The sequence below is a fragment of the Moschus berezovskii genome, chromosome 22 (genome assembly GCF_049115385.1).
Source record: "Moschus berezovskii isolate FMDL1 chromosome 22, NW_MosBer_1.0, whole genome shotgun sequence".
Lineage (NCBI taxonomy): Eukaryota > Metazoa > Chordata > Mammalia > Artiodactyla > Moschidae > Moschus > Moschus berezovskii.
This window is the reverse complement of record NC_142481.1, coordinates 45,797,962-45,823,895: the sequence shown is the minus strand read 5'-3', so window position 1 is coordinate 45,823,895 and position 25,934 is coordinate 45,797,962. Positions and strand designations below refer to the sequence as shown.

The 25,934-nt window shown below is 53.4% G+C and overlaps 1 protein-coding gene across 2 annotated transcripts in view; it reads right to left on the bottom strand.

Annotated features, from left to right (window-relative positions):
* Positions 1-796: 796 nt before the first annotated feature.
* Positions 797-25,934, bottom strand: part of ZNF423 (zinc finger protein 423) — a 346,670-nt gene continuing 321,532 nt past the window's right edge. For both annotated transcript variants that reach the window (XM_055412817.2, XM_055412818.2), the window contains exon 8: positions 797-1,487. In XM_055412817.2, coding sequence (XP_055268792.2) covers positions 1,458-1,487 — 30 coding nt within the window. In that variant the 3' untranslated portion in view covers positions 797-1,457. The remainder of the gene's footprint in view (positions 1,488-25,934) is intronic.

Genomic DNA, 25,934 nt, shown 5'->3' with positions numbered 1-25,934 from the left:
TGAGAGCAGGCCCCCCTGCTTTTGCATCCTAGGCACCTCGCTTGCCCCAGGAGAGTCCTGGCTGCAGCCACTGGTAGCACCTTCCACACCCCACAGATCTCTGTGATTGGAAAACTGCTGCTCCTACCTGGCTCACTCTGCAGCCCCAGCTCTGGATCTCATGGGGCTGGGGAGCCACCCCTGACTCCTATCCCACCCCCATGCCTTGGCCACAACTAGAATCCAGGTTCTGCCTGGAGTCCTGGCTAGGTAAGGATTAACCATGTAACCAGCTGCATCCAGCACTGAGGAAAGCCAGACCCAAGGGGTAGCAATGAGTGTGAACCACCCTACTAACACACTTAGCTGGGCCACTCACTTATCCTTGGGCCTCAGTTTCCCTACCCATAAGTGAGATGACCAGGGTATTCAAAGGTGTTTCCTGCTCTGACTTCGGTGCCCCCTGCTAGCTCATCTGGTCTGTGTGCATTTAGGTTGCTATGCTTCTTCCTTCTCAAGAAGAGCTGGGTCTAACGTGTGCAGGTTGGGTTCTATCTCTAGGTCAGGAAGATCCCCTGGAGAAGGAAAGGGCAACTCACTCCAGTATTCTTGCCTGGGAAATCCCACGGGCAGAGGAGCAATGACAGGCTACAGCCCATGGGGTTGCAAAGACTTGGACATGACTTAGTGACTGAGTCCAAGCACACTCCACGAGCATGTGTGATCCACAAGAACTCACACAGGGACATACCCTGTAGGTGACGACAGCCCCCACACAGCCCTGGGCTGGGGAGGAGAGAACCAGGCAGGCGGATGCTAATCGCATGGATTCCCTTTATTGAACTGTACTAGTTACTGCAGTCAGATTAAGTCACATTTAAAAGCAGACCATCCAGTTGCACTGAAACCGATTATATTCATTACATAGTTTTAATCACTGTCCGGTGAACTGGCAAATCCAATCAAAGCATTAGTCTTTAATTAAAAAATTAAAAGGAAATATTCAGACAATAGCCAAGCAATCACATCACGATGCACAATTACCTAGAATTGCAATTAAAAAGTAGTTAACCGAAGAGGGGGAAAGAAAAACAAGAAAGAAAAATAAGAAGCGAAGAAAAAAAAAATCACACTAATCCTTTTTTTAAAAAAACTATCAATATAATACATGAAGGAACAAAGGACAATCGCTTCCAAAAGCGGGTTTCTCTAACTCTAGAAATGTAGTCTGCGGCGGAAACTCTAAAAGCACACTAGCTGTAGCAGGACAATAAAAAATACTGAGCATGGAATACTTTTAATCTCTGCCATTAATATTCATTTCCAGCTGCTTATAATAGCAGCGCCTCATGGCCAAATCATTAGAGTTTTACATCTGGGTTGCAAATGACACTTTGATTGGATGTAATGTTCAAATGGCCCTCCCCACGGCGTCTCCGGCAAGCCTTCTGCGGAGAGGAGTCCTGTCGAGCGGTCCCTCACTGTGCATGCTGGCTCATCGTGTGGTTCTGCAAAGGCGAAGAAAGGAGACACGCATGAAGGCAGAAGAATGGAGAGCATGCCCGTCCCCTCCCACTCGGTGCATTTAAGCCGAGAGCCACAGAAAAGCATCTCGATTATGACAAAACAAAATGCAAGAACGAAAAAGTGCTCTGGCGACGCAGTTGCCAAGACGCCAAGTTGATTCGGCGCTTGGGGATGGGTTCCTGTTGCTGCCAACCTGGGCTCCCTGTGAATTTTTGTTTTTAGACCATTCAGGTCTTACCACGGGGACTGGCTATCCGGAGGGAGAGGGGAAAGGCTGGAGAGGCAGCGGGAATTGAAAACATCCCTGTTCACCTTTCCGTCTCCCTTTTGCTCTAATGATCAGGAGGAAATTATATCCGATCGCCTGCAGGCTTCCCCCAAGATCCCTTCCACGGTCCTTCCGGGGAAATGCTCGGAGCCTGGTGGAGGGATACGGCACGCACGTGTGCCATGCAGCTCTCCAGCCAAGAAACGCCAGAGCAGCGCCGATGTGCTCAGACAGTGGGCGGCAGCAGTGCCTATGGCGGAGGCAGGGGGCAGGTCTCCCCCGCCCGGGAGGGGCTGGGGGAGGGAGCCTGCCTGTGCCATCATGAGACAGTGCTCTGGCCAGAAGGACCTTGTGTACAGTTAGTCCGAATCCGCCTGGGAATAGAGGGCCTGGGTGGAACCCTCTGGCTAAACGCCCAAGTCAGCTCTTCCCTCATGCCAGCCAGAGCAGAAAGGCAGTGTAGGTGTTTTCCCAGGAGCCAGTGGCCTGGGGCTGGGGTTGGCGTTTGGCCTCTTTAGAGCCCTTCTTTTTATTTTTCAGTGGTCTGTATTCCAAATCCAGACCAATCTCATCAAAGCCTCAGGTGGTATTCGATCTCATGACACCTGGAGAAAGGAAGCGGAATTCCCCCACGCCAGAGCAGCCCCGCGGTGGGTAGCAGCACAGGAGACCCCGTACAGAAGCAGCTCCCCAAGGATGGACTGCCTCCGCAGACCTGGCCGCCCCTCCAGCGCAGCGACTCCTCCAGGGTTGGGAGCCGCTCCTGCAGTTCCGCTGATGGCCACCAGGGGTCAGGCGCGGCTCTGCGTCTCTCTCCCGGGCTCCGGGACTGGGCTGCCAGGGCGACCACAGGATGCCCGCAGCTTCGCGGGGAGGCCTGGGGCCACCCCCGCTCCCCAGCCCAGGGCCCCTGCGGCAGCCGCTGCCTACGGCGGGCATGGCTGCTGTCTCCTTGCTGATGTCGCCAACCCCTCCGGCAAGCGCACGGCCCGGGAGAGGCAGCACCCTGGCCGGGAGAGGCAGCGCCCCAACCACACACGGCAGATGCTTGCTGACTCCAGCAGCTCGGAGCTGTCCTCCTTCCCCATGCTCCGGGGCACATGCCGCATGGCCGGAGTCTGACCAGCACAGGTGCTCTGTGTGGCTGCAGGCACACCTCTTTCAGTCCCCACCGCAGGCTTACAAGGTAGGACATGGTAAAAAGGATACTGAAGCTCAGACAGGCTAAAATACACCCAGCCAGGAAGCAGGAGGGGGTGGCAACTGGAATCCAAGAGAGCCTGGGGCTTGAGCAAGACGGCAGGGTTCCCACATGGGCATCTCCCCATGGGCACCCAGTCCATGGATCATCCAAACTCCTCTCCAGACATGAGCACCAACTCTGCCATCCTGGCCTGGCACCTCGGCAGGGGTGTCAAGGACCCAGAGGCGCAAGGCAGGTTGTCTGAGGCCACAGATGGGATGCGGCGGTTTCCATGGGAACGCCCACCCTCCAGCCGAGGCACCTCTCCCTGCACTTGTGCAGGGACAGCCAGCCGGTCCTGCAAGAAGCGGAGCCCACCCTACATCAAACCATCCTCCCAGCTCCAGGGCCTTTGCTCCCTCAGTTCCCGCCTCCTCTCTCCTCCCAACCATGCTCCTCTTGAAGTCCTCTGCTTCCCCTCCCAGCAGGCACTCAAGGCACCTCCAGCCCACCTCCCATACATGTAAGTGCCTCCCGAGTGCCAGGCTTGCTGCCTCTGCTGAGCGGCAGACAGAGTGGGGGCATCACCTCCTCTCTCTGTCCCACCAAGTTTGGCCCAGGGCTGCTCACTGTGCTGATCGGACCCTGGGGCCCACCACGTCCAGCAGCGGTGTCACAGGTGCAGCTTCCAGGAATGAACGACATGGTGATTTCACTCTCCCACCCTGCCAACAGCCAGTCAGTTAACAGTGCCCTGTTGCGTGGCTCCCTGGGCGCGGTCAGGTCCTTCTTGATTTGCAGGGGGTTGTGGGGGAGGTGGGCATTAGGCAGGTAAACATGTATAGCTCTGACTTCGTTCTCAAATTTTGGTTCTGAGGGTCTGGTACCAAGTAGACACTGAGTAAATATTTTTGCATCAGTGGAAGGATAAGTAAATGAACGTGTGGACAGGGAGCATGTATGGAAAGGGGAGAGGACAGTCCAAAGGGCGGGCACAGCATAGAGGAAGGTATGGAGGCTGGAATAAGCCGGACCAGTGCAGGCACCAGTGGGGTGATCCTGGCACAGAGGTCACAGAGAGGATTGCCGGGAGCTCTGAATGCCCTTGAACGTGGACTCTTTTCATAAGCAGCAGAAAACCAGATATCTGATCTTCACAGAATCCTCAGGGCTGCCCAGCAGCAACATGGGAAAAGGCGGTGTCCAGGGCTCTCTGGATAATGAAGCAGCCTCTTGCCAAGATGCCAAGAGCAGGGCCAGTGTGACCCACGTGGTCCACAGCGGCTCAGCCAGGCACAGAAATCCTGGAGGTGGGAACCTACACTAGGACCGCTGATGAGGACAGTTCAGGAACAAATGCCACTTCTCAGGCAAAAACAGCAGCAGCCTTCTCTTAAGGAGCAGGAGCTGGTGGTTTTTCGGTTAGACTCAAGGAAGAACTTCCTCAAAGAGGGTCCTGAGACAGTGGGTTGAAACTTCCTTTCCTGAAGTTCTCCAGGAACAAAAAGCCCAGGATGTCACAGCAGATGGAAATGTTGAAACTCAATGCAGGGATGGGGCCAGGCACCAGAATTCATTCAGCATTGAGCTGTGAAGCGCCTGCTGGAGGCTCTGCCCTGGGACAGGCATAGGAGAGGGAGGGGATGACTCCAGCTCGGCTCAGCACTAAATCCTGACTGCAGAAGCGCGGATGTGCCAAGAGACACCCAGACTTGGGTGCAGTATGATAGCTCTGATGGAGCCAGGTCAAGGCCGCCCAGTAAGTATGGGGGTGGGGGTGCCGAGAAGCCCACATGTCAGGACAAGACGGCACCAGCTCCTCCTCAGGAAGGGCGGAGGGGTGGCGGGGACCGTCCCCAGGACTCACCAACCACTAACGCACCTGTGCGCTGAGCAGCTCCGCCGACGACGGCACAGTTCAATAACCCTAAAAAGCCGGGCTGCTTCCCGCCACGGCTTGGGGCTGCGGTCGGTTCCAGGGATGGGGGAGCTTCATCAAGTCTTCTTAAAGAGTTCCTTGCACCCGGCATGGTTCTCACAAGGGCATTTTGGCTTAATGTCTATTTCTCTGTTTATGCCTGTGCTATATTTAGCCCCTTCCGAGAAGCAAGAAAATCGTTTTTTAAAGATGCTACCGACCCCGCAGAAGAACACTTTCCCGGCCTCATAAAGGCCGGGGCGAGGGCGGGGGTGGCAGCCGGCAAGGACGGGGAAGGTGCCTAGAGACAGGGGGGCTCTGGCATCCACACGGGCCTCGGTGCCTGCCAGGGAGACGCAGGTGTGGGCCGAGGAGCAGGTGAGAAAAATAAAAAGGGAGAACGCGAGGGGGGTGGGTGGCCCTGGTTTGCGGCGGAATCCATCCGCTCGGCAGAGCCCGTGCGGCTCTGGTGGCGGAGGTTTCTGGAAGGGCGCACCGAGCCGTCAGCTCCCTGGGACAGAAGTGAGCGAGCGGCGAGAGGTCGGGCCCAGCTGGGGTCCTGGTGAACCCTGTGTCTTGGACGTCAATCCCAGAGGACTGCGGCCGCGGAGGATCCCTCTGTCACACCCTTACTTTCATTTACATAGTTATTCATTCATTCAACAAACCTTTTTACTAAATGCCCTGCTAGGTGAGAGCCACATTGTTTGTCACTAGGAAGTCGGCAGTAAAATAACCCGGATCCAGGGCCCGAGCCAGGGTATGTGCTGGGTAGTGAGGGAGCATCGGAGTCATGGAGTCTGTGGCTGGACCATCCTCCCCAAAGCGCAGACACACACTGGCACAAGCCAGGTGGAGACTGTGGTGGGGGTCCTGTTCTGGCTTCATTGCCCCAGGAGGCATCCCTGGCTCAACACACCTCCAGGCCCCACAACAGGCATGCGTACGAACCGTGTGCGCACACACATATGCACACGCAGGCACACACACATACACACACACACTGGTGTGTCCCTCCCTGGTCGGGATTTCTTCTCCAGGTCGTGGTTCTGTTTTCTGTCCCTTGGTCTGGGACCCTGCTTGGTGTCCCTTTGATGCTCACCCACTGCAGAGTCAAAGACTAGTGATGCTTAAACATGCTGGGTGCCTGGTGGCGAGGCGATGAGAGACTGCTCTGCACCCCCTGAGATGCATGGGCGTGGGCTGGAGAGGATTTCTCTGCACTGCTGGTCATTATTGGCTGCCCCTCCTGTGCTCCTGCCACGCTGATGACAAAGCATCTCTGAAGTCCTGGCACCTCGCCTGGTCCTTGGCATGTGCCCCATTCGTGCGAGCCCCTGCTTGGGGAGATTGCAAGGCAGGCAGCGAGCTCTTATGGGCTGAGATGGGCTGGCTCCTGGGTTTGAATCCTGGTTCTGCCACTTACTAGCCACGTGACCTTGAGATCACTGGGGGAGCAGAAATAACCGAGCCCACGTCCTAAGATGCCCTGAGGCCTCAGGAGTGTGAGTGTAGTTATTGCAGACTGGCCAAGAGGAAGCGCTCCATACATCCCCACAAACGGTGTGCACGATACACTGGGAGCGTCACTAGCTCTGGGAGCGCGGGGCTGTTTGCTCTCTGCTGGTACCCCCATGGTACCGGGAGGGCTGGCGAGATCTCAGGACTGCTCCAGAGAAGGCAGCACCTTGGATGGTCCTATCTCTGGAGCAGCAGGGTCTGATAAAGGCCCTCTCCTCATGGCCCCCTCCCCGTAGCCCCCTGGCTACAATCTCTGCACCCATAAGTCACTGCTTTCCCTCCCCGCAGGGAACAGAGTGGGATGTCTGGTGAGGTGGGGAACCTCACAGAGACTTCATAAGGGAGGGAGGAGGCGTGTCCTCTTCCGGTCATTCACTCATCCCTTCCAACAGTCATTCACAGAGGCCCCGGCTGGGCACTGGACACAGAGTTGGAGGAGCCTCTTCCTTGAGAGGCTCACAGCTCCACAGTGTGGCAGGGGACTGGACTCACAGACCCTCACTCCCAAAGGGCACAGAAGAAGGACCAGTCCCAGGGTTTGGCCTCACATCCCCATGGCAGATTTAAGGGTGCAAGGACACAGCCCCGCGCCGAGAATGTCCCACCCACCCCATGCACCCAGCCCCACCTGCAGAACACAGCTGCCTCGCCCTGACCACATCACCTCCCTTTGGATGGGAGATAGGCTGTGGTCCATCCCCTTTCTCCCCACCGCCAGGCCAGTCCCTGGTGGCTTCCGACCCAGTAGCTCTCACGAGGCTGACTTTACAAAGAGCAGACACCAGAAGCGGGGATCAAGTCCAAGAACCAGTCTCAGCCACGGGAAGATTCATTTCCAGGAAAACGGTAGATCCTTCGGGCTAATGCTGCAGCCCTGTTCAGGCTGAGGGAGTTTCTGGTATTGGTTCATTTAGCAAACACGGAGCCTGGCTGTGTGCAGTGGACAGAGACACAGGAGAGAGTGAGGCGCATCCTGGCCTTCTACCAGCTCGTGGCTGAAGGATGAAGAGCCGATTTCTGATTGGGAGGAGTTTAACGAGAAAGCTGGCCTCCCAGCTGCCCTTCTGAGGACTGCTTAGGTTAGGATTTGCATTGGGGTGTGTGTGTGTGTGTGGGCATGTGCTCACTTTCCAGGGAGATGGAACCACCCAGACAAAGGCTGATAGTGTGAAGGATCCTGACAATAATCACACCTAACATCAATCTCGAGCTCACTGTGTCATTCTTAACCCTTCATTTATAATAACTCATGTAAGCCTCACGGCAACCCCGGGGACTAAGTACTCTCATTATCCCTATTTCACAGATGAGAAAACTGAGGCACAGCGTGGAGGTCCCACAGCTGGTGATGGCGGTGCAGGGGCCGCACCCGTGCAGTCTGTATGCAGAGCCCACTCTTCAGCAGAGCCCTCGTCTGCCTGCGAAATGTGAAAAGTGCAGCATATGTTGGGGGAACAATGAATAATTCAGCTTGGCAGAAGCACAGGGCATGTGCCATGGAGACAAGCCTGGAAAGGAAGGCGGGGGCCTTATTGATGAGGTTCCTTGATGCCAGACGAGGCAGCTTGCCCTTAAATCTGGGCCATGGGGAGCCATCGAAGGTATTTGAGCTGTGGAGTTACACGAGAGTCAAGGAACAGGGAGCTGAACACACCCCCAGCCAGAAGGGTCCTCCAGCAGGACCTTCATGCTCTCATCTCCCTCAGCCCTTCCCGCACCCCCACCCCCGCCCCTGGTACCCGCACAGTATCTTTCCCTTCGGGGAGGGTTCAGGCACAGGCAGCCCGCCTCCCTCTCCGCTGCGCATCACCTGGGCAGCCCCTCTCTGCTAGTGAGCACTTATTTTTAGAAGCGTTTGACAATCGTCCAAGGGTCTAAGACGAACAGATGGCCTGTCTTAAAGGCTCGTATGTTCGCTAGTTTGCACTTCTGACAAACGGTAAGCGCACTCGAGAGCACGCCATAAACAGCGCTGAATGAATACTCAGAACACAATTTAGCTAATGCACGTCATGAAAATTAGGAGTGAGTGATGGCCGAGGTTCCCTCTAAATGCCTGCCCGGTGACGCAGTCGCTCTCCTGGGCACCCCGGCTCTGACGTGTCTGCGCCCCACTTTCCCCCCTCCCGGCCCACCCTTCTGGCCGACGGCTGCCTGTCTGCAAGGAGGGCGCGGAGAGGTTCGCCGGTGTGGAAGGGACACCATTCAACAACAGGAGGGTCTGGAGTGAAGCTGATGACCCGCCAGTGTAAGATAAAGCCTGAGATGTCCTACAAGGCCCAGGCAGCCCCTCCACGCGTGGGGATGTGTGTGGGGCTTCCCTGGCCCTGCCTCCCAGACAGCCAGACGGGCTGTCGTCTGCCACTCCGGAACAGTGGGAAGGGAGCGTCACACCCGTTTAGCTGGGGAAGTCTGTCTCTTGTGTGACTGCCTCAATTCATCGAGATCTCCTGGCATGGAGGGGGATTCCAGCTTCCGGGGAACAGTGGGGTTAGCTTTCCGGGGAGGGGGAGTCCTGCCACTTTCTGGCAGAACCCCAAACAGGAGCCGTTTTGGGGACTTCGAGTCACCTGGGGGCATGTGAAAAAGAGCCCCGACCTTTGCTGCTGCTTGTATCCCTAAAGGAGCTGACCATCTACTTTCTTTCATCCCCTCCCCACTGCTCTAAGGACCTCAGGTGGGCAAGTGAGTACCCCCTCTAAACCTCTCTCTCCGGCACCCAGGACCCAAGAGCCCGAAGCAGGAAGCATGACCAACAGCCAGTCCCAGGAGTGGGAAAAATATCTTCCTTCGAGTGAAAATGTGGGAGAAAATGTTGTTGTGAAAAAGAAGAAGAAAAAAAAAGCCCAATGAACTCCCAAGGGATCAGGTTCTATACGGCTGTGCTTTGGAAATAAAACCCACCGGAGAATAGATTATTAGGAGGGAACTGAAGCCTTCTATTAGGAATTCAGCCCGTAAACAGGCTCCCATTCAGAGTCACCCAACAAAACAAGGGAGCTAATAATACCTGCCCAGAGGGCCCGCAGGCCCCGGGGAGCTGCACTTCAGCATGCAAATTGCCCAGCTGGTCTGTTTGTGAGCACAGAATCTCAGGCAAGCCACTCAACTTTTACCAAGCAGCTGTGCAAGGGAAAACGAGGGTTTATGGCCGTGTCACGGGCAGAGGAAGGTGAAATCTCTCCAGGGCTGCTCACCGATCCGCCTCTCCTCGGCAACAAGCCTGACCCCCCGAGTCCAGAGTTAATGTGGCTGCCACTCTTGCTGTTTTTCGAAAGGGAGGTGGGGTCCCTCGGGGGCCAGGTTCCCAGCACACTCTGGGACTAAGAGCCGAGAACTGAGGGTTCCGGCCATAACGTGCCAGTGGCCACAATTTCCCTGCGTGTGGACTTGGGTCCCTCCCAGGTGGGGACACTACGCTGGCCTGACACTGGTCACTGGAAAGTCCCTGCTAAACACAGCCAAGCGCCTGCTTGGAACGAGCTCCTGGAGTTCATCTCAAATGCGAATAAGGCACAGCCCCCTGCCCCCAAAGAGTCTGAGTCAGGTCTCTAAAAGATAGGACTGTGCCCTGCTGCAGCAGGGCAGGAATCGGGTCGCACAGGCCACCAGCGTGTGAAGAGACGAAGGCAGCATGCTGACATTCCATTAAAAATGGCACAGGGGATTTCCCTGGTGGGCCAGTGGTTAAGAACCCGCCTTGCAGGGCCGGAGTCAAGGGTTCGATCTCTGGTGGGGGAAGTAAGATCCCACGTGCCTTGGGGCAACTAAGCCCGCGCCTCACAACTACTGAGCCTGTGCACCAAAACGAGAGAGCCTGCCTGACACGATGAGGGGCCCACGTGCAGCAACTAAGACCCAATGTGGCCAAATAAAGAAAAGAAAATGGTCTGGAGTGAAGCTGATGACCTGGAGCTGATCTTCCCTGGAGCTCAGATGGTAAAGAATCTGCCTGCAACGCAGGAGACCTGGGTTCGATGCCTGGGTCAGGAAGATCCTTTGGAGAAGGGAATGGCAATCCAGTATTCTTGCCTGGAGAAACCCATGGACAGAGGAGCCTGGCGGGCTACAGTTTGTGGGGTCGCAAAGAGTCGGACACGACTAAGCGGCTAACACTGTTACTGCTAAACTCACAGGAAAGGTTAATAAACTGAAACACAGAGGCTGATGTTGGGGAGACACGGCTGTGTGGGTAGGGCTCCCTGACCATGTATAGCCACTCCCGGACTGGACCGCGGCCTGCTGCTCAGGGTGCCGTGAGGTCCACCAGCAAGCCGGCCAGGTGCAAAGCAGTAAGGAACAGTGAGCACTGTGGCCTCCCAAGAACCCAAGCCTCACAGGAAAGGGGCAGCCCTCGTGGGCTCCAGGCAATGGCAGCCCTATGGGAATGCAAGCCCAGTGCGGCCAGCATGTCTGGTTCTGTAGGAAAAACTGAAAAATGGGAGATTTAAAAAATATATATACAACTGAAAAATGGGAGATTTAAAAAAATATACAAAACGTCTCAATGTATAAAGCATGATCAGCCAATGAAAACATGTCTGCAGGTCACATCTGGCCCCCAGGGCTGCCAGCTTGAGGCCGCTGGTATTCTGAGAGGCCCTCAAGACAGTTGAGTTGTCTCCCGGTACACTGAGCGGCTGATGCCCAGGGCAGTGGGGAGGGCAGGCAGTGCTATTAGGCAGGACGTGGCCCATCATTAGGATGGAGGACAGAAGAGAGAACTCTGCTGAGGCCAGCATGGCCCCCCAGGTCCTGGGTACTGCTGCTGCATGGGCGCTTTCCAGGGGCGCAGCCTGAGGGTTTCCAGGTATGCCAGGTCGGAGCAAGTCTGGGAAACCCGCCTTCCCTAGGGTCACATTTTGAAGTGCTAAAATGTCCATCTTTCCAAGCAGCCCCTCCCTCAAGCACTCTGAGAGAAGAGCACCAGTTTGCCATAACCACCCGTTCAAGAGTCTTGAAGATAATCCCCCTCACATCTCCCTTTCTTCTAAAGAACTTGAAAATCATCCCAGCCATCACCCACCGTGCCTCATGGGGAAGAAGGAGAGGCCGGGCATCGTGGGGGGACTGCCCTTGGGGGCACTTATGAACTCAGTATGGTATGATGGGGCTCCTCTGCCTACCCCCAAACACACATCCAGGGAGAGGAGAAGTGGGAGATCTCTGCACAATCCCCCACTGGGTTCCAAACACACACACACATAGGTACACCCAAATGAAATGCTCACAGATACACACATGCATGCATGCTAAGTCGCTTCAGTTGTGTCTGACTTTTTGCGATCCTGTGGAGTATAGCCTGCCACGCTCCTCTGTCCATGGGATTCTCCAGGCACAAATACCAGAGTGCGTTTCCATGTCCTCCTCCAGGGGATCTTCCCGACCCAGGGATCAAGCCAACATCTCCTGCATCTCCTACACTGCAGGCAGAGTCTTTACCGCTGAGCCATCAGGGAAGCTCACAGATACACAAACTCATGGACAGCCACACACATACAGTCTCACAGATACACCAAAATCACACACACATTCATGGACACCACCCAATCCCAGTGCGCTGGTGTGAACACACACACACACACGCACACGCACACACACACACACACATTACACTGACAACATGCTGAAAATGGTTCAGGGTCGGTTATTTGGCTTTTTGTCTCCTCACATAGGTGGTTCAGATGGTAAAGAATCTGCCTGCAATGCAAGAGACTTGCCTTCAATCCCTGGGTTGGGAAGATCCTCTGGAGAAGGGAATGGCAACCCACTCCAGTAGTCTTGCCTGGAGAATTCCATGGACAGAGGAGCCTGGCGGGCTGCAGTCCATGGGGTCGCAGAGTTGGACACGACTGAAGGGACTACCACATAATGCAGCTAACCCGCCCTGACTCACACCACTTCTGGGACACACCTGCCAGCCCCCACTTGCCAATGGCCCTGGTTTCCACTCTGGCTCCTTCTTCACAGCAGTGGGATGCTGAGAGAATAAAGAGCCATGAGAGGCACGTCCTGAATTCTCTCTTCCGGGGAGCAGGGAGGCGAGATCTCTGCTTAACTCCCAGTGAGTTCCAACCACACCCAAAAGAAATCCAGGCCCTGGACCCCAGGCCTGACAGTCCTACAAGGTCTGGCGCCTGCTGGCCCTGAGGCCTCAACTGCCTTCTCCCAGCTCCCCAAGCAGGCCAAGCTCTTTCCCTGCTCTGCCCTCCTGGCAGCCACTCCACAGCCCCGAGGCTTCCTCCCATCTCCCTAGGCGCCTCTGCCTCTGATTTCTGTGCTCTGGGAAAGCCCTTCCTGCCCACATGATGAGAGACCCCTGTTTTGGTTCAGCTCTGCACCTGCACAGGTATCCCTCTAGCACTCTCCTCAACCTGCCATGACCAGGCTGCTTGCCTCGCCCTTCCTAGGCTGTGGGCTGCAGGCAGGGTCCCTGTCTCTCCCTTCTCTGCTGGGCGGTGTCTGCTTGGTGCTCTGCTCCAAGCCTGTGTTTGCTAAAAATACACTAAGAACAGCCAGTGAGAGACGGTCGTGAGGCGAAGCCTCCACTGACAGGGTCGGGGAGAGGAGAAGAAGCAAGGCTGCTCCTCTTCCCCGTGTCCCCAGCCCCGCCCAGGGCATGTTACACTTTTCCCTTAGAAGTCGGAGGATCCTTTGAAGACACTGCGCCAAGTGCAACGAGCTGGTCACAGAAGGACAAAGACGGTATGACTCACTTCTATGAGGTTCCGAGAGACAGGAAGGAGGATGGTGGTTTCCAGGGGCTGTGGGAGGAGGGAGGGGAGTCACTCACTCACGGGGATACGGTTTCCGTTTGGGGAGATGGAAAAGATCTGTGGATGGTGGTGATATGATAGGTCACAACCGCGTGAAGGTACTTAGTGCCACTGAACTGTCTGCTTAAAAACGGTTAAGGACTTTCCTGGTAGTCCAGTGGTAAAGAATCTGCCTGCCAAAGGAGGGGACACAGGTTCAAAACCTGGTCAGGGAAGATCCACATGCCATGGAGCAACTAAGCCCGTGCGCCAACTAGTGAAGCCTGTGCTCCAGAACAAGAGAAGCCACCGCCATCAGAAGCCCGTGAACCACAACAAAGCCCCGTTCACCCACAGCAATGAAGACCCAGCACAGCTGAAAAAAATAGTGGCTAAAATGATAAATTTTATGTAAGTGTATTTTATGTTGTGTGTTAATCGGTCAGTTGTGTCCAACTCTTTGTAACCTCATGGACTGTAGCCCACCAGGCTCCTCTGTCCATGGGATTCTCCAGGCAAAAATACTGGAGTGGGTTGCCATTTCCTTCTCCAGGGGATCTTCCCAACCCAGGGATTGAACCCGTGTCCCCTGCATTGGCAGGCAGGTTCTTTACCACTAGTGCCACCTGGGAAGCCCCAAGTGTATGTTTCCACAATCTTTTTAGAAAATGAGTGGGATCTTACTTTATAAACAGGCAGATTGGGAGGGTGCGATTTTGCACTCTACAGCTAAGATGCCAGGGCCGATCCTGAGCTGTAACCCTCACCAGTTTGGTTCTAGGGTTGGAGGTTGGAACTTGCACGGACCGTAGCAGTGGGATGCAGCCTGTAGAGGCCTCAGCTGGACAGGCGGGGGCTGCAGGTTCGAGGGGACACATCACTGGCCAGCATGGCTACAAGACCGAGACAGTGTCCACCCCCGTGGTACACAGGGGTTTGTCTGCAGTGCCCGAGCCTATGGCTACCACTGGTGGCCTGGCTCCCAGGGCCAGATCGCAGGACACTCCTCGTGAGACCTGTAGACCTTCATGTCCTGAGCCACACTGCAGTCACCGCCAAGTCCAAAGGACTGGGAAACTGACAGTTTTCAAACCCTGCTGGACAGACGTGTTCCTCTGCTCCCTCAGTGAGGGAGACAGGAGGGTGAACATGAGGTACGCCTACGGCATACTTTGCCATGTTGGGGGAAAAAGAGCGGGAGAGAATTTTTCCTTGTAATTTTTTTCTGAAATCTTCCCAGACCTTTACAACTTTAAAATTTGATGAGCAAACTCAGCTCCATAGATGATCATCATATTTCACAAGCCCCCAAACCAGGACAAATAGCCAACTGTTGGGACAGAATAGTTGAAATCAGGACTGCTCTGGAAAATCTAGGTCACACGGTCACTAATTATACTGAACATATATGTTCAGGTCCCTTAACTAACCCAGTGTTTTCAGGTCTTATAAATGGTATTTTAAAACTTTGATCATATCCATTTCTTCTTTCTTCCAAATTTTGGCTAACAGGAAAAGTTTCCTGCATCCTCAAAATTTCTAGAAGATTAACCCCTGCAGAGGGAGAGCTACCCTGGCAGATTATTCCGAGAGTGGTCCTCCTCAGAAAGCATGGTTTATCATACCCCGCAAATGGTTTCCAGAGCCACATGGCCCAGCCCCTCACCGACAGACCTCCAGGCTGCAGGGCCAGAAGTTCTGAAGATGGACCTAATTTGCTGTGATGAATTGTGTGCATGCACCAGCGATCAAAACTGCAGCTGAGACCGATTATATTTAATGATCTTAAAGGTTCTTATGAAAACACTTGGGGGTATATCCTTGTCCATTTGGAGAGGATGTCCAGCCTGGCACAAAGCAAATGGCTAAGGCTGACCTTTACTGACCTAGAAAGGCAGGGCTCCTTGGGATCTGGGCCTGCTGACGAGGTTGATGAACACTGTGGCCCAGCTTGCAAGGCCTCATCTGCCGTTGCACATTCTCAGATTCCAGCCAAACTGTGGGCATATCGTCACTGCCCACACACAAAAGGGGTCTGCTCTTGATCTTGTAGGTCAGCCTTTTGCCTTCCCTTCCACCACCAGAACTTGCTGGTTTCCATGAGGCAAACCAAGGACCATCTAGATCCCCAGTCTGTCCTGTTTCTCTCAACTCATCAGAGGGGTGTGTGTGTGTGGAGGAACATGCCCAACTCCAGGGTGAGGAGGGGTGGAGAGCAGTTAAGCATGGAATTAAGAGCATATGAGAAAGGTGTCATGAAAGCTGTGGAATTCCTAGGACTTAGCACTCAGTACCGATAGCTGGCTGGCCAGATGCGTAGCTAGATGGAAGGAGAAATGGATGGCGCGTGAGTGGGTCAATGATAAATGAGTGGCTATAAGGATGGATGAATGGATAGATGGACAAATGTGCAGATGAGTGGGTGGCTGGCAGATGACTGAATGGCAGGAGAAAGAGCAGTGCAGAAATAAGTGGAAGGCGGTGGAAAGATTGGTGGAAATACAGTGGGCTTTGGAATTCAAACTCTGCTTTAGCCACCCAATATATGGATGTGACCCAAGGCAAGTCACTACACTTAAGTACCTATTTACTCATCTGAAAAATGGGACAAATAGCATCTACCTCATAGCCTTGTTAAGAGTTTCAAATCAGGTAATATATAGAAAAGTGCTTAAAATATGTGAAATGGTACACAGATGTTTAATATTATCACAGTTACTACTAATCACAAGGATTTGGCATCGCTGTCAACATCAAAGCATGGATGAGCCCACGATTTTGACCTGGCAGCTTCAGAAAGGATGGGGAAACTGAGACAAGCCATAGGGGTGCAGCTACTGACCTGTGTGTCCACATCTGGTTTTAGTAGGGGGCCAGTCACTGAGCTGCAGAGCAGGGAGCTCACTTGCCTCCCTGTTCAAACACCCAAAGGCAGATGGGTGGAAGACATCCCCTTTCCCACCCCAGACCCCACTTCTCCCAGCTTTATTGCCCTTTCCCAGCCCCAGTTTTCGTATCTGCAAAATGGTGAGAGTAAAGAATGCTACTAGTGGTTCCCAGCTGCTGAGGCGCCAATGAGATATTTGCAAACTGTGAAGTGCTGCACCAGGGCCCCAAACTCAGAGCCCAGGTGGGTAACGAACTGGGTGAGGCTGACCACGTGGGGGGCGGTATTGAACCAGAGCTCACATTCCCATGTCTAAAGAGGGCAGTTGATTGTTGCCATGCAGGACTGTGGTCCAGGGGCTGTCAGTTCTCATTTGCAGAAAAATCAAGAAATCTAGCCATTAGGTGTGGCAGTAAAGAGACAGAATCTGGGGCCGGTGGCCTCGGTCCAGCACTGACGAGCTCTGTGGCCTCGGAGTTAGTTAAGTTCTTGGCGCCTCAGCTCAGTTACCTTAATAATAGAGGCATTGTGAGGATTGAATGTCTCAATGTATAGAAGTGCTAAGAACACTGCCTGGCATGTAATAAGGACTATATTAATGTTAACCACTGTTCAGTTCAGTTCAGTCGCTCAGTCATGTCCGACTCTTTGCGACCCCATGAATCACAGCACGCCAGGTCTCCCTGTCCATCAACAAATCCTGGAGTTCACTCAAACTCACGCCCATCGAGTTGGTGATGCCATCCAGCCATCTCATCCTCTGTCGTCCCCTTCTCCTCTTGCCCCCAATCCCTCCCAGCATCAGAGTCTTTTCTAGTGAGTCAGCTCTTCGCATGAGGTGGTCAAAGTACTGGAGTTTCAGTTTCAGCATCAATCCTTCCAATGAACACCCAGGATTGATCTCCTTTAGAATGGACTGGTTGGATCTCCTTGCAGTCCAAGGGACTCTCAAGAGTCTTCTCCAACACCACAGTTCAAAAGCATCAATTCTTCAGCGCTCAGCTTTCTTCACAGTCCAACTCTCACATCCATACATGATCACTGAAAAAACCATAGTCTTGACTAGACAGACCTTTGTTGGCAAAATAATGTCTCTGCTTTTTAATATGCTATCTAGGTTGGTCATAACTTTCCTTCCAAGGAGTAAGCATCTTTTAATTTCATGGCTTCAATCAGCATCTGTAGTGATTTTGGAGCCCAAAAAACTAAAGTCTGACACTGTTCCCACTGTTTCTCCATCTATTTCCCATGAAGTGATGGGACCAGATGCCATGATCTTAGTTTTCTGAATGTTGAGCTTCAAGCCAACTTTTTCACTCTCCTCTTTCACTTTCATCAAGAGGCTTTTTAGTTCCTCTTCACTTTCTGCCATAAGGGTGGGGTCATCTGCATATCTGAGGTTATTGATATTTCTTCCGGCAATCTTGATTCCAGCTTGTGCTTCTTCCAGCCCAGCGTTTCTCATGATGTACTCTCCATATAAGTTAAATAAGCAGGGTGACAATATACAACCTTGACGTACTCTTTTTCCTGATGGAACCAGTCTGTTGTTCCATGTCCAGTTCTAACTGTTGCTTCCTGACCTGCATATAGGTTTCTCAAGAGGCAGGTCAGGTGGTCTGGTATTCCCATCTCTTTCCACTGTAATTATAGGAAATCTGCATTTTGAAACACAGTCAACCCTTTCAGTTCATTTCAGTCACTCATTCATGTCTGACTCTTTGTGACCCCATGGACTGCAGCACACCAGGCTTCCCTGTCCATCACCAGCTCCTGGAGTTCACTCAAACTCATGTCCATTGAGTTGGTGATGCCATCCAGCCATCTCATCCTCTGTTGTTCCCTTCTCCTCCTCCTTTCAATCTTTCCCAGCATCAGGGTCTTTTCCAGTGAGTCAGTTCTTTGCAACAGGTGGCCAAAGGACTGGAGTTTCAGCTTCAGCATCAGTCCTTCCAATGAATATTCAGGACTGATTTCCTTTGGGATGGACTGGTTTGATCTCCTTGCAGTCCAAGGGACTTTCAAGAGTCTTCTCCAACACCACAGATCAAAAGCATCAATTCTTTGGTGCTCAGCTTTCTTTACAGTCCAACTCTCACATCCATACATGACTACTGGAAAAACCGTAGCCTTGACTAGACAGACCTTTGTTGGCAAAGTAATGTCTCTGCTTTTTAATATGCTGTCTAGGCTGGTCATAGCTTTTCTTCCAAGGAGCAAGTGTCTTAAATTTCATGGTGGCAGTCACCATCTGCAGTGATTTTGGAACCCCAAAACAATAAAGTCTGTCACTGTTTCCATTGTTTCCCCATCTATTTGCCATGAAGTGATGGGACCAGATGCCATGATCTTAGTTTTCTGAATGTTGAGTTTTAAGCCAATTTTTTCACTCTCCTATTTCACTTTCATCAAGAGGCTCTTTAGTTATTCTTCACTTTCTGCCATAATGGTGGTGCTCTGAATATCTGAGGTTGTTGATATTTGTCCTGGAAATCTTGATTCCAGCTTATGCTTCATCCAGCCTGGCATTTCACGTGATGTACTCTGCATGTAAGTCAAATAGGAAGGGTGACAATATACAGCCTTAACATACTCCTTTTCCTATCTGGAACCAGTCTGTTGTTCCATGTTCAGTTCTAACTGTTGCTTCTTGACCTGCATACAGATTTCTCAGGAGGCAGGTAAGGTGGTCTGGTAATCCCATCTCTTGAAGAATTTTCCACAGTTTGTTGTGATCCACACAGTCAAAGGCTCTTTCATAGTCAATAAAGCAGAAGTAGATATTTTTCTGGAACTCTCTTGCTTTTTCGATAATCAACAGATGTTGGCAATTTGATCTCTGGTTCTTCTGCCTTTTCTAAATCCTGCTTGCAATCTAGAAGTTCACAGTTCACATTCTGTTGAAGCCTGACTTGGAGAATTTTGAGCATTACTTTGCTAACATGTGAGATGAGTGCAATTGTGCAGTAGTTTGAACATTCTTTGGCATTGCCTTTCTTTGGGATTGGAATGAAAACCGACCTTTTCCAGTACTATGATCACTGCTGAGCTTTCCAAATTTGCTAGCATGTTGAATGCAGCACTTTAACAGCATCATCTTTCAGGATTTGAAATAGCTTAACTGGAATTCCATCACCTCCACTAGCTTTGCTCATGGTGATGCTTTCTAAGGCCCACCTGACTTCGCATTCCAGGATGTCTGGCTCTAGATGAGTGATCACACCATCTGGTTATCTGGGTCACGAAGATCTTTTTTGTATAGTTCTTTGTATTCTTGCCACCTCTTCTTAATATCTTCTGCTTCTGTTGGGTCCACACCATTCCTTTCCTTTACTGTGCCCTTTAAAGTCTCCGAAATCCCCAAGTGCCATGGACTATGAATTTTCACCCTCCACTGTAAAAATGTTCAACGTTACCATGATAATGACATTTCCTTCTGTGTGAGGGGAGGCTGGATGGGACCCCTCTCCATCATTCTGATGAGAACAAAGGGTCTGGTATGCTCCCATTGGGAACCCCGGTCCCTCTCCCAGACAATTCCAGCATCTTGGTTCCTCCTCACCCTCTGCCCTGCTTCCTACCAAAGGCATATTTTATCTATTCTAAAACCCCAGAGAGTATAAGATGCTCCCATATTTGATATATCACAACAAGCAAACAAACAAAAAAAGACCAATTACACTATAATACCCAAGTGAGGTATTCCGATGTAAGAGATGCTATAACGAGAAAAGCTGTGCATCTTAAAATATGTCAGTGGAACGGTAACAATTACCATATACTGAGTGCCTGCTATGTGCCAAAACTGGGCTGCCTGGTCTTCATACTTTATCGTTACATGTCTCAACGGTCCCCATTTTACCTGGGCTCAGAAAGGCAGAGTAGGCATTTCCCTGACAGTCCAGTGGTTAGAACTCTACACTTTCACTGCCAAGGGCCTGGGTTCAATCTCCAGTTGGGAAATTAAGATCCTGCAAGCCACGCATCATGACAACAAACAAAACAAAAAATGGACAAAACCTAAAGGCAAAGCAGCTTGCTCAGTGATGCAGCTGGCTGAGCCCAAATGGCTCGGTCCTAAGGCTGCCTCCTCCCAGCTCACTGTCCCCTGCCCACCCAACTCTGGCCTCTGATGCCGCTGAGCAGAAACATGGAACTGGACATGCACCAGCTCTGGCCCCTACATATCACAGCACACAAGAGAATCCCCCTGCACCCCTGGATGAGCCCCAGTTGGTCCGTGCTTGATTTTGCCTAAACTCCAGAAGCAGAGCTAGTGGGGCCACATTCATTATTGACACAGCAAAATTAATTTCTGCTGTCTCCTCCCTCTCCCCCCATGCCCGGCCCCCGCCCCTTGCCTCTCCTGTGAGCGCTGATGCGCAACTGCTGACTGGCGCTCCTGAAATGCCAACTTGCATTTCTCATCATTAATTTCTTTCTAAATGTCATTAGTAATTGTTCCTGCTCGACCAAAGAGTGCAATCCAGGCTTCCGCCGAGAGCACCCGGTTCTCATCTTTCCACTGGAGGGGGCTGAGCAACCCCCCCACCACCGACAGCAACCCAGACCCTGGCATCCTGGCAAGGGGCAGCCAGGCCACTCCCAACAGGTTGAGTGGACAAACCAAGGTATTGAGACAAAGCAGGCCTCAGTTTTAACACGTGTGGGGCTTTGTAATGGTAGAGAGCCTGCCCACAGTATCAGGGCAGCAGTTCAACACTCAGGCGCCACAGTTAGACTGCCTGGGTTCAAATCCCACTGCTGCCAACTGTGCCTCAGTCTTTCCGTCTGCAAAATGGGGATAGCACCATTGGCCTCAAAGGATCATCCTAAGGATAAAACAGGATGATCAGTGCAAAGGGCTCCCCACAGTGCCTGGGGTTGTTGCTGTTTCTATTTTTCTCCACTCCTCCCCGCCCCTTGGGTTCTGCTCTGCCACCTACTAGCTCTGTGACACAGTATGGAGCCTCCCATCTGGGAAGTGGGGCAGTGACATCATGGTCCAGGAGAGGCAGCATCGGCCCACCGTCCGGTGAGTGACAGTGAGTCTCAGAGGGGAGGTCATATGCCAAGGTCACAGGGACCTTTAAGAAGCAACTGAGATTCATGGCCCCTGGGCCCCAGGCCCTGTGTCTTAGAGGATGTCGAGCTGCTCTAAGTCAGAGAGGGGGCAGGGCTCTGTACGGTGCCAACCTCTGGGGGCCTTGGACCAACACGGCACCCACAGTTCTTCGCATTATTGTTTCTAAGAAACTGAAGGCATTTGGTCCCGGCTGGGAGCGCGCTGGCGAGGGGCTGGGCTTACAACACACACAATGGCCGCCGGCCTCAGCTCCTGGCAGCTCCCCCACGCCCATCTGTCGCCATGGCATGGTGCCCCGCTAAAGTTGGTTGGCCCCCCGCCCTAGGGCATGAATGACAGGCTCCAACGGGCAGACGGGCAGCCCGAGGCCGATTCCAAGTGCCATCTCTGCCCGGAGCCAGGCCTCCGGGGCCCCCACCCCTGCCCAGTCCCCACCTGGGCCTCCACACACTCCATCGCTCACGCAGACAGAGCCCCAGGGCCACACAGGCACCTGAGCACAGCCTGCCGCTCCCCTGCTCCTTTCTGCAGTGACCACGGCAACCGCAGGCCCCCCCACCCCCCGCCACAGCAAGGCATCCACAGGCTCCGAGTCACCTTCTGGAACTCTGGCCCTCCTGGGAGGTGAGACCTGCGCCCAGCGCCCAGCACCCAGAGGGCTGCACTGCCCCAACTTCGGAGCCCAGAGCACAGACACCAGGGCCAGGCTGCCTGTGTTCACAGCCCTGCAACTCCAGCAGCCGTGTGACCCAAGGGGGCCTCGGTTTACCCCTTGGTGCCACGAAGGTCATAAGATGCCACACTCAAGGGGACACTGAGAGGCCTCAAAAGACTGTACGTGTGAAAAGATATAGAGTCAGGCCCCCCACCAACATTCAGGAAATCTGCCTCGTTTTGACTATGGTGGGGTGAGGGGCTCAGGCCCGTGTCCAGGCATCAGAAGGATGAGTCACTGCCCACGCCTCAGTCTTCTCCAGATGCAGATCCTAGATCTTCACACATGGCCCCTCAGGAGGTTCAGTCACCCCAAGTGGTGGCAGTGGTGACAGAGGATGACGACGAGCAGGCAAGGCCTTGCCCCACCCAGGAGTCAATAAACTAAGACACACAGACAGACAGGCCTGCAGACACGGAGAGGAAGGGGCCGTGCCCGGTCCTCCTGCGACGTCACGTGGGGCCCAGCTTTGGTTCCGCAGGGCACGGCAGTCCTGCTGTGTGAGACTCACACGCGGCGTGGCTGTTCTGACGCCGTGCTCTAGTGCATATATTATACTGGCCTGCCCCCGAACGCGGGATCCGTAGTCTGTCTGTCCTCATCAGTTCCCTGTTTCTCTCTGGGCGGCACTTGAGAGATGCAGGCCTTTGTGTATCCCTAGAGCCGGTACACACCTGGCACACAGTAGGTGCTCAGGAAACCTCGTGGGCTGCACTGAGCGCACCCACGCACGATGGGCTGAAGGAATGAGCCGTGAAGGAGTGAACCGAAGCCCGCAGGTCACAACAGTGACGACGGTGGCTGATGCTCAGCAAACCTGGACTCTGACCAGACCTGGGGCTGAAGGCCTTTCGGGCACTGTCATTACCCGCCCCATTCGCTGAGACCCAGAAAGGGTCAGTGACTTGCTCAGGGTCACAGGGCCACTCGGTAGTGGGGCTGGGATTTGCAGCCAGGCTCTGTGGGCACCACTGCACCACGTCACCAAGATGGAAAGAAATCGGGCTGTGCTGGGCTCTGGTTTCCTGCCCTAGTGGGGAAGGCAAGGTACACAGGGATCATACCCTAAATGTGCTGTAATGACCAACAGGAAGCTTTATATTCTAAGTGCTCGGCAAGTGCTTTTCTGCAGGAGAACTGTCCATCCTCACAAAACCCGAGGCAGTAGGTCCCACCCCAATGGAGACAAGGCCATGGTACAACCCACTGTACAACTGAAGCCAGCAAGAGGCAAGCATCTGCAATAGGAAACCACGGAGGAGGGGCAGCCTGGGAAGGACTCCAACGCCTGCAACAGGTACTCACTGCCTGGGACCACGGCTGGGTGTCACTGGCACCTCCCTCCTGCTCCCCTGGCCAGGCCCAGCCAGGCCCTGCTCTCTGTGTAGCGATGGGTGGCACAGACAGGCAGTCTTTTAAAATAGGAAGGAGGAAGATGCTGCTGCTCACGGAAAGCTCAGCCAAAGAGTCAAATGCTAAGTATATGCCTAGAGCACTTTCCAGTTTTAATTATTATTAGTTATAATTATCTGGCTAGATCTGATAGCAGCAGCGCAAAGAGGCAAGGAAACTGGCTCCTTGGTTACCCATCTTATAAGGACCAGGAATTTTAAAAATGGGCTCCTAGAATCTGCAGTTGCAGTTCTCCTTCTTCTACTCCTTTCCTTGGGTGTGTTCTCTTCCTTTTGTTTCCCACTTTCCAGGAGCTAAAAACAAATATGGTGAAACATATGGTGGGTGATGGATGGATGGATGGATGGATGGCAGGCAGAAAGAGGCTTCGCCCTCCCCAAACTCACATTAGAGTGGGAAGTCAGGTGTAGACATGGTTGTTGCAATCTGTACATGCAAAGGGATCAGGGAGTTAAATGCAGGGTTGGAGAAGTCCAAGAAGGGAGAATCAGGGATGGCTTCTCAGAGAAGGGACCATTTGGGTTGGGGCCTGAAGACCGAGGAGAAGGGAAGGGCGTTCAAGCAGAAGGCTCGGCAGGTGCATGGGCACCACAGAAGCTGAGAAAAGCACGGCCAGGAGAGTGAAGCAAGAGGGTGCCTTACTCCTCTCCAGCCTGACTGCCCTTTTCTCTGTTCCTCGGACATGCCTCTGAGCCTTTGCACTGGCTGTTCCCTTTCCCGGATATTCCTCCAGCTCTTCCCCTGACTTGTTCCTTCTCAGCCTTCAGGACTCAGTTGATATGCCAGCCTTCCTTGACCCCCGATCTGATTTTTCAGCCATTAGTCCCTCCTCCTTGCCCCAACACACACACACATTTCACTTTCTCTCCCAAAGCAGTGTTTTACTCTCTTCAAAATTCTGCAATCTGGAACGGCCTTGTTCACATATTTACTGACTTATCATTGGTATCTCTTGCAGAACGTCAGCTTCGTGAGCACAGGGACCGAGGTACCCGTTCACAGCCGCAGCCCAGGCCCCCATGATGATGACTGTAAATGGGTACTCAGTAAATGTCTATGAAATGGAATGAGGGAAAAGGTCAAAGTCAGTGTTCACAAGGAGGGGTCACCCTGGGGCTCAGACCACGCCCTTGGCTCACAGACACTTCCCCCTGGCTGGGTACCAGGATTCCGCCTGGTAGGGCCCAGCTGGCCCATCGGAAGGGCTCCAGGTTGCTAGTTAGAATACCTAGCTCTGCTTTTAATCAATTGTAATCATTTAGCTGGAAGCGGCGTGATTAGGCACACACAAGCAAACAGCGTGAGCTAATCCTTTAAATGCGCCCGCTCAACGCCAGGCTGGCCGCTTTGCCGCTGCGGGCCGGCTTGGGATGTGCTTCCTGCAGCCCCGGGCTTTTGTCGGTGACAGAGTCTAGATTCCAGGGCACGGGGAAGGCCCGCCACTCCCCCGTCCCGGCCCCATCGCAGAGGTCTGAGATGCCAGACATCCCAGCATCAGAGACCTTTCTCCGGCTCAGCCTCCTGTGACAGCACCCGGCAAAGCTGCGTGAGTGCAAAGATGCATCACCAGGAAGAGTGAGAACTTGTGAGGTTCCTCTCCCCAAACCTGGCCCCCACTCTTCCTCTCTCCCTAAGCCTGGCCTGAGCTGACTGCTCATCGCGAGAAAATTTGCAGCCTCCTGGCCTCAAGCCGCAGTCTTGCAAATGCGGCTATGCAGGCCTGGCTCCGCAGAACAGTCCCCAGGGTGCTTCCGCTGGGGCCCACCCACGAGCAGCTCTTCTGCATCCCCTGTTGCTGCTATTTGTGTTACCTGCTTGGCCCAACTACTAAAATAGTTTCTGGGTCCCCTGACACAAGGCTTTTTATAGTTCAGCACCGCAGGCCTCATTTAAATCTATTAGCTCATATAAATGGCAATTCATTTAAACTTTGGAGGATTTCTGTTTGCCTTGGTGGCGAAGACGATTTGGCTTTGTCTGTGGCTCTGCCATGGGCAAGTGACCCTGGCAAATCATTTAACCTCTCGGAGTCTCAGTTTCCACATCAGTCAATGGGGAGAAGGAGAGCCTACATCACAGGACCACAGTGAAGACAAACCACACTAAATGCTTAGAAGAGGGCCTGGCCCACACTAGGTGTCCCCCCAGGGGGCGGCTGTTACAACTACTTCCTGGCCAGTTCTGCGAGGAGCCTGTCCACCTGTCAGAGGCCTGCGTGTGTGGCTGGGAATCGGTGATCCCCCTTACAGACCCCCTTGGCGATAATGAAGACTGAGATGCAATGAGGCTCTCAGGATGGCAAGAAGGAGGTGCCCTCTCTGCCAGTGTCTGTGAGCAGAGAGGTGTCCGCGGGGATCAGAGACAGCTGGGCTGGGCGGGCGGAGAGCGCCCCTCCCCTCAGGTCAGCTCACCCCTGGCAAAGGGCCCACAGGGCCCCAGGCCTTCATCTGCTGAGGCCTGAGGCTGGAAACGCAAGGCCAACAGCCTTGACATTTTTGGGGTGTGCAGTTTACAGGGTTGTCTCACGTCCCCAACCAAATCTGCACACCTCCCTCCACTGAGCCCCAGGACAGCTGAGGAAACAGCGTCCAGAGAAAAGGTCTGGGCCAAAGGCGCTCAGAAACATGTAGAAACGGGGAAGTGATGACCCAGCCTCAGGCCCCCACCCTGTGCCCTTTCCCC